At 56.7% G+C, this 12,277-nt stretch overlaps 1 protein-coding gene across 1 annotated transcript in view; it reads left to right on the top strand.

Moving 5' to 3' along the window:
- Ubash3a (ubiquitin associated and SH3 domain containing A) overlaps positions 1–11,588 on the top strand; it is a 35,786-nt gene extending 24,198 nt beyond the window's left edge. Inside the window, exons 8-14 of the mRNA XM_005375824.2 lie at positions 1,222–1,321; positions 2,400–2,522; positions 4,827–4,919; positions 8,668–8,812; positions 9,226–9,332; positions 9,973–10,082; positions 10,649–11,588. Coding sequence (XP_005375881.1) covers positions 1,222–1,321; positions 2,400–2,522; positions 4,827–4,919; positions 8,668–8,812; positions 9,226–9,332; positions 9,973–10,082; positions 10,649–10,786 — 816 coding nt within the window. The 3' untranslated portion in view covers positions 10,787–11,588. The remainder of the gene's footprint in view (positions 1–1,221; positions 1,322–2,399; positions 2,523–4,826; positions 4,920–8,667; positions 8,813–9,225; positions 9,333–9,972; positions 10,083–10,648) is intronic.
- The last annotated feature ends 689 nt before the right edge of the window (positions 11,589–12,277 follow it).

Raw genomic sequence — 12,277 nt, 5'->3', positions numbered from 1 at the left:
GTGTTGCCCTCCAGGTTGACATGGGCCTCTGCACCTGCCCTGAGGATCCCAGCTTATACATAAGGCTCTGCAGCAAACAGCTGTCCTGGTGTCCCCTGGCTGTCTCAGTCTCCAGCACTCCTGTTCCTGACACACCCACCCTTGCACCAAGAAGAAATGGATAGTCAGCCCTCCTGTCCACAGCTTCTATAGCCCTGAGTCAGACAAGCGTGGATCGAAAGTACTCAAAAATTTCCACTTGTGGCAGCTATCTTTCCACCACTGTGACAAAACACCTCAGATAATCAACTTTAAGAGACAAAAATGTGGTCCGGGTCATGGTTTTAGAGGTTTGAGTCCAACAAGTTTCTTGGCCATTTCTCCAGGTCTATGGTGGCACAGGACACCATGGTGACAGCTGGAAGCACAGCAAGGGAAAGATGTGGAGGAGGAGAGGAGAGGGAGAGACAGGAGGAGGGCTGGGCTCCTCACATCCCCTTTGAAGCCACACCCCCCATGACCTCACTTCCTCCCACCAGGCTCCTCCCTCTTAAAGGAGGGAGCACCTTCCATCCCTCCCAGGAGCACCCCAGGCTGGGACCAAGCCTTCAATCCATGACCTTTGGGACATTCAAGATCTAAACTCTAGCACATCTACACTGGGCATGTACAGACTTTGTTCTTCTCACTGTTCCACAGACAATGCAGGGTAACAACTATTTACAGAGAATATATGTTGCGTTAGGTGTAATAAGTCAGCTAGAGATGGTCTAAAGTCTAAGAGAGTGTATGTCAGTTCTATGCAGAGCTGCTCTATACAGGGGGCAGCCCTGGAGGGCTTCTCAGAAGAGGAAGACTGCCTATAAAAGAGACAATGGATGTTATATAAATAGATGGACAGATAGGTATGAAGACAGATAGGTAGACGGGAAATATATAGCGATACTATAAGGACGGGTGGAGATGGTGTTCTGAGGTAGCTCTGCAGAGGTACACAGACTTGGGAGAGAGAGAGCAGCTGCTAGGTGATGGTGTCAGCCAACCCTCACTTTCATTTCTGAGATTCTCTCCTGCCCTGGAAATAAGAAGTTGAGGGCAACTAATGTGGTTCCGGGTCCCTGTCACTGTAGTGACGGGTCACGTGGAAGGCCGGGTCTCCAGGCCAGCGGACGGTGACTGGGAGGGCAGGTGCCACTGGAGTGAGGCTGATTCATCTACAGGCGGCTCCCGCTTCCCCCACAGGCCACAATCGCGAGGAGGAGCGTGCTGGTGGTGCGCCACGGGGAAAGAGTGGACCAAGTCTTCGGGAAGTGCTGGCTGCGGCAGTGCTCCACGCCGGATGGTAGGCGGGGCGGGCAAGCTCAGGTCCCGCCCCAGCCCCGGCCCCACCCAAGAATGGCTGCGTTTCTGTGGCCACCAGGCCACAAGAGCCGCAGGCTCGCTCGGGAGCTCTGAGTGAAGCTAGAGTACACAGGGCTCGTGGTGTGCTGGTGTCTACCTCTAAGATGACAGGGGCTACTGATCAGGAAGCAGACCTATCACTTTTATTTTTGGTACTGGGGATTGAATCTCAGAACCTTCACACTAAGTTACACACTCAGCTTTTTTTTTTTTTTTTTTTGAGACAAGGTTAAGTCAGTAAGCTGCCCAGCCTGGCTTAAACTTGCAATCCTCCTGGCTCAGCCTCCCAGAGTGCTGGCATGATGCCATCATGCTCAGCTCAGCTTACTGTGGTTTATTCACGGGCCACCTACCTGAGCCGGGTGCTGGGCTCTGGGCGTTAATTCAGTGACCCATGGCAGCAATTCTTGTTTTCTCTTTTGCTCCTAAGAGTGGTGAAGCCTTTGTCACCAGTCACTGCTGCTGGCCACCAGTGCCAGGGTTTGGGCCGAGACTAACAGGTCTCAGCACTCAGGGTCAAACACAAAGCCAAAGGTGCTGTGTCTCAGTCTGACTTTGAGCCACAGATGAATCACACACCATGCAGAGATGCCTCTGGGACACCTCTGGCCGTCTGCATGCTGTCCCTGCAGGCAGCAAGGCACGCTCTGGTCAGAGGGATGGCCCAGCGTCCCCCTGGGAGTGGACACCAACCTGAGGCTCCCACCCCCTGCCCTGAATCAGCCATGGAGACTCTTGGTTTCCGTCAGGCTCCTTGCTGTGGGGTGACTGTCACAGGGGCGGCAGGACGAAGCAGGCGCTGATCCTGGGGCTCTGTCTGAGCAGCTGCTTCACCCATGGCAAAGCTGCCGTAGGCCTTGGAGTCCAGTGCCCATCACACGGCACATCCGTGAGCACACACGGTCGCGACAGCTGCCACCCTAACTGGCTCGAGGTGGAATCTCACTGCGGGGAGTTTGGGGAGACCCATGTGCACTGGCGTGGTCAGCCAGGACGTCTGATGCCCACCTCTGCTTTAGGGAAATACTACAGGCCGGATCTGAACTTCCCGCGCTGTCTGCCCAGACGGAACCGCGGACTCAGGGACTTTGAACACGATCCGCCGCTGTCGTCCTGCGGAGCGTTCCAGGCCAGACTCGCAGGTATGCGGGGCCGTCTGGCGGGAGGCGGCAATAATCATGGCTCTATAGGGCGCCCGCGCCACTCGTCCTTTGCCATCAGTGGGAGCACGCTCTCCACTCTGCCGATGAGGAAGCCCGGGCACAGAGAGGTCACCCAGGGTCACACAGGCGGGGAACGGAAGTGCGGAGGTCTGCTCCCGGGACGGGTGGTTGGGAAAGAGGAAACACAGACAGGAGAAGAGAGGAGAGGAAAATTCAGCAGCCCCTCCACGCACCAGCGTGTGATTTAAGAACTATAAACCCATCCCCTCAGTGACTCCGTCGCTACGGGCTTCTGTCCTGTGTGGGGCCTCTCACACCCTGTGGCCTAACTTTTGGAACGGATGAGATCATAGAATCCACCTGGCCCTCCCTTGATAAATCCCCCAAGTGGAATCCAAAGGGGTGCACGACGTCAGCGTCGCACCGCGAGTTCCCCAAGGCACACCACAGCCGCGCCTAGCAGGGAGCTCCTCAGTTGAGCCTCTCACTCCCTGGAGGGAAGGAAGCCCTGGTGTGCAGCCCCCGCCAGTCTCAGTGGTGAGAGCACAGTGCTGACTCCACAGCTAGCCAGGCTCCCAGGGTGACATGGCTGGGTGTCGGCTGCGGGGTCGGTGCAAGTTCTGTGCATGTGTGTCTGGATGCATGCATGGGTGTGTGTGTGTGTATGGGTGTATGCACGTGTTGTGTGCATGTGTGTACACACATAGTGCATGCTGCAGGGGGCTGCATGCATGTGTCTGGATGCATGCATGGGTGTGTGTGTGTGTATGGGTGTATGCACGTGTTGTGTGCATGTGTGTACACACATAGTGCATGCTGCAGGGGGCTGCATGCATGTCCTCCCCGTATGAACCTCCACAGCCCGTCTCTGGGCCTCAGTCCTAAGATGCTCGCACCCCTCCCAATGGAGTCTTTAGGAGCATCTGGGTGTTCGTGGTCCATCACTGGCCGGCGGCTGCCATAACAGAGAGTGTAGAATGGGTGATAATGACCTTCACTACCTGGCAGTTCTGGAGGCTGGCGGCCCCTGGGCAGGGTGCTGCAGGGCTGGTTCCTCCAGGGGCTGTGAGGGAGAATTGGGCCCGGCCCCTCTGCTTGGCGTGGAGACAGGGTCTTCTCCCTGCACTGTCACATTTCTTCTGTGTCTGTCTCTGTATGGAAATTCACCCTTTTTAAAAGCCTCCAGTTACATGAAAGCCCACCCTTACTTTAATTTGATTGCAGCCATCCCTTGCTATCCTTGATGGACCGAACACCCAACTCCTCAGAGGCTTAGGAGCCCTCAGGAGAATGGCATCGCGTTTGCCTAGGTTATAAGCACAGCCTCTGTACACACCTGTCACGTCTAGCTGGTTACAGCCTTGTCACATGTGATACAGTTGAAATGCCGTGTTGAGGACTTGCTACACTGTATTGCTTAGGGATTATTGTATCAGACATTTTTGACCCACAGTTGAATTCTTGGATGCAGCATCCACAGACCAGGAGGGCCACTTGTACTCTAAAATTCCGTTTCCAAATTAGATCACACCCGGAGGTACCAGCGGTTAGGACTCCAGCAGATCTTGTGTTAGGATTGGGGACAAAATTCAGCCCACAGCAGGCTCCCTGAACCCTGCTAGCTTCAGTGTGACACGTTCTCATGCTGTAGAGAGACCCTCTTTCCCACCAGCAAGGCTCCAAGGTGCAAGAAAAGCGCTCAGGTCACAGCTCAGCCCTCCATGAGCTGCAGCTGGCTTTGAGTTTTCTGTCACCGCCAACCAATTCCCACACACATAAAGCAGCGCCCCCAAGCTCAGCCTTGAGCGAGGCAAGGCGGGGTCTCCGCCCAGGGTTTCAAGGCCACAGATGAGAGGGCCAGCCGAGGGGGCCCCCTCAGGAGAGCTCAGGACCACGGTGCCCTCAGACACTCAGGGTCTGACAACGGGGTGGTCCCTCACCAGTGTTGGCTGGGCCGCTCTGCTCCTGGAGTACCCACATCCCTAGCACGTGGGCCCCTCCATCCTTTTAGATAGTAATGGAGATTTCTCACACGCCAAATGCCTCTGGCTTCAAATCCCTCCAACTCCTTTTCTGGAGGAAATCTCTGCTCTTTGTGGGCCCACTTGGCTGAGCCAGGGCCCCCGGTGGTCTCCTTGTACCCTGTAATATCGTAGAGTCAGGGAAGTGACAGGTGGTCTGGGGAGCAGGTTCTGCCTGCCCCGAGGCGGAAGTCGGGGAACCTCTTAGCCCCGTTCTCATGGGGTAGGATTTCGAGTGTGTTTCCCACCTGCCGTTTCGCAGGAGGTTCGCTCCTGGACAGTGGCGTCAGAATCACTGCTGTCTTCTCCTCGCCGGCCCTCCGCTGTGTGCAGACTGCTAACCACATCCTGGAAGGTGGGTGAGACTCCAGTGGCCTCTGCCTGTGGCCGTGACCTCTGGGCCGTTCTCCCTGGCGAGAGGGGAGGAGAAGGGGGACCTGACAGTGCACGGTGAGTGGCCACCAGCTGGCCACAGCCAGCAAGGAGCCAGCCTGCAGGAGATGCTGGCAGGAGCGCGCCTGCTGCTGTTTCTGACACACCAGGGTTGCTGGAGCAGCAGAAGCTGGTGGCCCGGGGTCAGCACCTTTATTAGACTGCTCACCTGTGGCTCCTCGGCCAGATGTATAAACACCTGGAAAGGGGCCTTTAAAACCCAAGAGAGCTAGGAACTCTTGGGTCCTGCCTAGACCCGAAGGCACGACTCTCCCCGGGACCGCCTGCTGCCAGGAGCTGTGCAGCATCCTCCAGGCTGGGGCGTGGCAGGAAGCTGGGGCGCTTCTGAACATCCACCCGTGGGAAGGGGGACCCCATCAGCCTGGTAAGCCAGGTCACCGGCAGACGGGAGCAAGGGGAAGTTGCTGGACGTTGCAGAGCTCAGAGCAGGTGACGCAGGGGTCGGGAAGAGGACCCAGGAAATGGACCAGGATGGGGAATGCCCAGCAGGGGGCCCTAGGAGCCCACCGCTGGGTGCTGAGCAGGTGTTTAAACGGAGACGCAGGGCCTGAGCTCCAGGTGCCCTGCAGGCAGCATGGACAGGAGCAGATGGGGAACGGATCTAACAGAGGCCGGGCAAGGGGCAAGTGCTGGAAAGTGAGAGAGGGCTCTGGGGACGGAGGGTGTGTGCAGCAAGTGACAAGGAAAGTGACCCCAGGTGCTAAGCAGGGACAGGCAGGGTCTCTATGAGAGGTCAAAGCAGGAGGGTCACGAGTTCAAGCCCAGCCCGGGCAACTTAGCAAGACCCTGTCTCAAAATTTAAAAAAAAAAGAAAACCCAGTCTGGTGAGGTAGCTCAGTTCAGAGGCTCTGGGTTCAATCCCCGGTACCGCACATGGAAGAGGAAAAGTAAAAGAACGTCAGCTTTTAAAGGCAACCAGGTGAGGCCCAGTGAGCCCCAGCCACACAATGTCTGGCACAGCCTGATGGCCGATGTGGCCTGGCCCCGTGATGAAGCAGGCTTGCAAGCACACCTCATCACCTCCCTGCACACACATGTGCAAGCTCACACACACACACACACACACACACTCCTGGGGCTTTGATCGACTGCTAAGTCGCAGACTGTAGTATCAGGGCCCAGGCTGAGAGAAGGGGACCATGACCCTAAGCCAGTAACAAGGTCCCATGACGTCCTGCTCTCTCCATGTTGCTATGGAGAGCCACAGGTCCCGCCTCTCCCTTAACTCAGGGAGGAGAGAGCAGCGGCCACTCAGGTGTGCCCTAGGCCAGAGGGGACAAGTACAGCAAAATTAGAAACCCAAGGGGCAGATTTGACATCTGCACGATCCCTTCCTGGCTGTTTGTTCAGAGGCTTTGGCCTGAGGACAACTCTTACACACAGAGTTGGAACAACACACACTGTACAGGAAGTAGCTTTACCCCTGGAACTTTAGGGTCAGTATATTCACAGATACCCCAACAACTGTAGTAATAAGCTCTGAGCAAAGCAAAACCATACACAAGTATAGAAGAAAGACCCATGCCTTGATGTCCTGTCTTCTCTCTTGGGCCTTGGCCCTGGCCTCGTATACCCTGCAATGTGTTGAATTTTTGCATTTTTTAGGTACTGGGGATCGAACCCAGGGCCTTCACAAGTTACACTCTCTGCCCGTGTGTACATTTTGTCTTGAGACAAAGACCCACTAAGTCATCCAGGCTGGGCTCAGACTTGTAATCCTCCTGCCTCAGCCTCCCAAAGTGCTAGCATTAAAGGCGTGGGCTACCACGCCCAGCTTATTGAGCACTTTTCCTGGTTTTATAAGATGTGGTTTTCTACCCCCTCCAAAACTAGTTTAATTCTGTCTCAGCTGGCTGCGCACTGCTGAGCTGGTGCGGACTGTCCCAGGTGACACTTGTCTGGCCACGTGCATACCAGCGACCTCTTCTTACCGGGGCCTTCACTGTCCCACACCGCTGGGCTCTTTTCCTGTGACGGCCGTGACTGTCTTCCTCACCATAACAATGTGCATGAAAGATAAAGACTACTCCTTGGCCCGGCCCATGTGATCAAAACAAATACACGCAAGTGAGGGCTTTGAAAACATTGTTCATGACTTCCCCATCTCAGGCATCGTTCCTGCTTCCTCATTACTAACACACGTATGCCAGTTTGGGGACTTTTTTTAACTTGTATTACTTGGGCCTCTTGCATCCAAAATAAAAAGTTCTCAAAAAATGTTTTCACCACACTAACACCGGCGTGTTTTACACGATCTCTTACCGGATTTGCTTTATACACGAGCGCCATTATCGTTATGCCTGAGGAAGGGCACAGATTTCTAAATCCTGCATTAACTCAGGATACCCGGGCTTCCCCCCAAATCCTCCCACGAGATCAGCCGTTTCTCAGATGTGCCTGACATGCCGTCCTGCCTGAGCTCTCTGTGGATTCAGTGCGTGGACCATTCACCAGGGTCTCACGGGACGGTGGCCTTCAAGGTGTCCTACCCAGGAGAGCCGAGCCACACACCCTGCAGCCCCCCGGCCCTCTGTGTCATCTGTGTAGGCGGGCAAGGCCCCTGCACACGTTGGAGTAAGGAGCCTCATCGAGTCGACCCCTCTTTTCCAAATATGCTCCAGGCAGGAACCCGCTCCACTGACTTAGCACACGTGGGGAGCTCATCTTATTTCCAACGGTTACATTTAATGCCATTATCTCTATTTCAAATCAAAACATGAAGGTCTTTTTTTTCAACTCAAACAAAGATGGCCTTGCTTGGCAGGTCCTGCGGACAAGATAGAAAATGCTTGGGGCTGTTGTGGACGGTGATGGTTCCTTCCTCCGCCACCACCTGCTGAGCTGGGCCAAGGCCTTGGGGTGGGGTTCTGGGTCCCCGACATCCCGTGTCGGACTGGACCCTCAAGGGTGGGGCCCACGGTGACAGTCTAGCTGTGGACTTGTAGTAGGGGTCGGGTGAGCCCCAGGGTGGCCTACGACACCTCCCTAGCCCAGGCAGACATCGCTCCTGGACAGGAAGAATGACCTGTGTCTAACTGCACAGCAGTGCTGACCTCAGAAATGCCACAGCTATAATACCAGGACAGCATTATTACTTTTTTATTCTAAAGAGAGTAGTAAATGAGAAACAAACAAAAAAATAGAAGAGCAGCAGCGTACCAGTATCACAAACATAAACAAATCAAAGCAAGAACATTCAGTGATACAGAGGCTCAAGACAAAATAATACAAATCAACAGTGGTTGTTACATTGCATATCGCTATCCTCAACTATAATGGTCAGATTACCAGAGGTAAGAATGAAAGATTGCTCAAACCATTAAGGGAATAAGGAAATAATTATTCAATAAAACATGAGATCATACAGCGTTTCACTAGACAAGATGGTAGGAGTTCACCCTTGTAATTCCATTGCATATTGTTACCTTCAGATCAGTTGCTCAGACCACCAGACACAAGCATGCACAATCGATCAGAACATGAAAATTGTGAGCATTGACTGTTCATTTCAATACACCCAGGACAGGATTCAGTGAGAAAAAAACTACATTTTTGAAAGATATTATTTAGATTTGCATGTAAGTCAGAGCTAGCTGGGAAGAGACGTATTTACGTGGCCGTGATAAACACTTGTGTTCTGTTGAATCCAGAACTCAAACTGGAGAAAACAATGAAGATAAGAATAGAGCCCGGGATCTTCGAGTGGACAAAGTGGGAAGCGGGCAGAGCCGGCCCGAGCTTCATGACGCAGGCAGAGCTGAGAGAGGCGGGCTTCACCGTGGAACCCGACTACAGGTAGAGCCTCTGCGGGCTCCACGCTAGCGATTTTCTATTTCTCGATCCAGAAAATGTGTGACACTTGTGAAAGATGGGAGGGAGAGGGGATGAGAGGCAAGGGACAGGCGGGCAGGAGTGGAATGTCCAGGAGGGTGGAGATTCGCTATGCCTGTCAGGGGTGCTGATGACAGCAGCTGATGATCAGACGTCACCTGGGGGGCAGTGTTAAAGCTGACTTGCGGGGCACCGCAGACCCCAGGCCAGCCCTGGCGAGGTGTAGCTGGGAGCACATCAGGGTCCTCCTCTAGCCAGTCCTGCTGGGGCAGAAGCAGGCCCATCCCATCCAGAAGGAGCTTCTCCTCCCGGCCGCCCCAGCCCACAGCCCTGCTCCCATCAAGGAGCCAGGGCACAGCCACCTCTCCTCCTTCCAGGCCTGCGTTCCCGCTCGCCTCCCTCCTGCCAGCCGAGAGCTACACTCAGTACACGGACCGCTGTGCGCGCAGCATGGAGCGGATCCTGGGCTCCTGCCCAGAGGAGCGTGAGTGCCCGCTGCCCTCGGGCGGGAGCAGCCTGGGCCTGGGGTCACCTCCAGGGCGGGAGTTGGCCCATTGTCCCCAGCCCCACTCTCTGACAAACCGAGGGTCCTATCTCTGAGGCTGCAGCAGCGGGAGTGCAATTCTGGGGTGGGAGGTATGGGATTGGCCTAGGCAACAGTCACGCCGCACCCCCATCTCGGGCTGACAGCACCCAGGCAGGGCCAGCAAGGGAGTGGTGGCTCAGATCGCCCCTTACTCCATCCCTGGGCTGGAGGTCAGAGGCTGCACCCCAACACCCTGCATGGAGATAGGGTGCACTCTGAAAATTAATGCACAAAGCCAGGGGAGGGAAGCACTGCGGCCGAGCACACCTGCTTCCAGCTATGCGGTGCCACCAGGCAGCTCCATCCCAGCAATTTGGGGGACCCCCGGACTAATAAGAGGTGAGCTCTAGCTTGTAATCCCAGCACTTTGGGAAGCTGAGCCAGGAGGATTTTGAGTTCAAGCCCAGCCGGGGTAATTTAATGACTGTAGCTAGACTCCGTCTTAAGATAAAAGAGCCGGGGATGTAGCTCACACAGAGGCCCTGGGGCTCCAGGCACTCTCTGTGGCCGCTTTGACCTTGAAGTGTTTTGTCCACAGCGGGCGCCATCCTCATCGTGAGCCACGGCTCGGCCCTGGACTCCTGCACCCGGCCTCTCCTCGGGCTCCCGCCCCGGGACTGCGAGGACTTCGTCCAGCTGGTGAGAAAGGTGCGTTCGTCCTCGAATCTCTGGCGTCCACCGTCAACCACCTCGAAGGCACAGGCTGCCACACTCCCTTCTCGGAATGCAGACGGGTGTCCAGCACCCCAGGGCCAGCAAGACCCCCTTCCCCTGACGGTGTGCAGCCCTGCTGCTGTGCAGAGCGCAGCCTTGGTAGGCGCCAGGGGGCCAGGGACACTGTGACGGACAAGGGGCAGGAAGTCTTAAAATTCCAGCTCGGGTTATAATTCCTTGCTGCCTGAGAGGCAGGACAAACTGTCCAGGAAGAAGTGAGCAATTTGGGTGAGGCGAGAACAGGCTTAGCGCTTCCTGGGGGACGAGAGGGGGACAGATGGGTGGGACCAGGTCCCCGCCTGCTGTGTCACAGGAAGCTGGTGGCGCTGTGGGGCGCCTGGGTGCTGGTGACAGTGGACAGGTGACAGTGGCGTAGCCCGGGAGGGTCTCAGCTTGCGCGGCCTGGAAACTCGTGCCGCTGGCTTCGCTCTCCCTGGTCCCGAACCGAGCGGTGGGCTGAGCCGGGAGACACTGCTGAGGGACTTTGTGCTCTCTTGCAGACCCCCGCCCTGGGCATGTGCTTCTGCGAAGAAAACAGGGAGGAGGGGAGGTGGGAGTTGGCCAGCCCGCCCGCGAGGACGCTCACCCATGGGGCCAACGCGGCGTTCAACTGGAGGAACTGGGTCCCGGGCAGCTGAGCCACCTCCCCAGAGCGGCCCTGCCCCCGCCAAGTGACGGAAGCACAGCACACTGTGGCACCCGGACCCCTGCCGCTGGCTTCGGCCTCTGCCGCTGCCATCTGCGGCTCTGCCGGGCGGCCAGCTGAGCTGCGGGGATGCAGAGCCGGCCAGGGCCCGGCATCACACGGCAACGGCTAAGACCTGTGACGGGGAAGATAAGAACCCAGGCCCGGGTCTCTTGGAGCTGCCCTGCTGTGTGCAAGCCCAGGAGAAGGGTCTGTTCCCCTCCCCTGTGCCGAATGTGGGCTCCGGTCCTCCGTCCCTTTTCCAGCTGGATCAGCAGGGGTGATGGGAGGTGAGGTCTCCAATAAGGCAGCCCCGGAAGCCGTGGCTGATGAGAGCCGAGCCGCCCGCCTTCGGGGCTCACGTTTGCCTTCACGTCCTCAGCACGACGGCAGCAGCTCAGTGCCTTCACCACCCGCAGACTCACTCCCCTGCGCCTCAGCCAGGACCCCTAGAACAGGGGCAGGGGGCCCCCTCAGGCTCCAGGCAGAGCCATCTCCCGGCTGCTTCAGCTCCAAGAGGCGCCTGCACACTCTGGCTCACAGTCCCTCCTCCAACCCAGGCCAGCAGCGCAGAGCCTCGACCTCGCTGTTCTCTCCCAAGGACCCTCCTGGTGACCTGGGGCCCTGGAACCCAGGGTCCTCAAGACCCTCAACAGCACGGGAAAATCCCTTTCATGTCATGGCACACACCTGTCATTGCAGTACTCTGGGAGGCTGAGGCAGGAGGATCGAAAGTTTGATCCCGCCTGGGCAGCTTAGTGACTTAATGAGATCTTGTCTCAAAAAATTAAAAGATCTTTTAAAAAGGGCTGAGGGTGTAGCTGAGTGTGAAAGCCCTGGTTTCAATCCTCAGTGCTGAAAAAAAAAAAAAAGGAAAAAGGAAAAGAAAATCGTTTTGCCGTGGAAGTCCCAGGTCACAGTTTTAGGACTGGGATTGCCCGGAGTGCCCACCACGCCTCCTTCCATCTCTGCGCCCCACCCCCGGGCACTGAGTGTGAGGACTGCAGATGTGCCCGCCTTGCACACCTCCTTTTGGGCTCCCATGCTTCCAGTGGCAGGGCCCGGAGACTGCAGACCGGAGCAAAGGCCCCGCAACATGCGGACGAAAGGGAAGGGAAGCGTGTGCAGCTGTGACCCCAAGCGCGGCTCTGGCTTGGGAGAAGCTGGTTCAGCCATGGGTGGGGCTCCCCATGGCGTCCTCCCACCCCCAGAGGCCTCTCCCCTCCCCACGGCCACATGCGGGCCTCCATCCGGTCACAGGGCAGACAGCAGAGGTGAGCGTCACCCGTCCGTGTGTGTTCCCTGGCACAGGAGGGCGGCCACGGCTATGGGAGGTGACTCTGCACATGCCCAGCCTGGAAAACCCTGGGCCTCAGGCCTGGCGGGTGGGCAGCCCCTGCTGGGTGCTCGTGCCCACCGGAGCCCCAGGACAGCCCTGCTCTGT

Source organism: Chinchilla lanigera, unplaced genomic scaffold, assembly GCF_000276665.1.
Source record: "Chinchilla lanigera isolate Chin_1 unplaced genomic scaffold, ChiLan1.0 scaffold00006, whole genome shotgun sequence".
Classification (NCBI taxonomy): Eukaryota; Metazoa; Chordata; class Mammalia; order Rodentia; family Chinchillidae; genus Chinchilla; species Chinchilla lanigera.
This window is presented reverse-complemented; position numbering and strand designations above follow the sequence as displayed.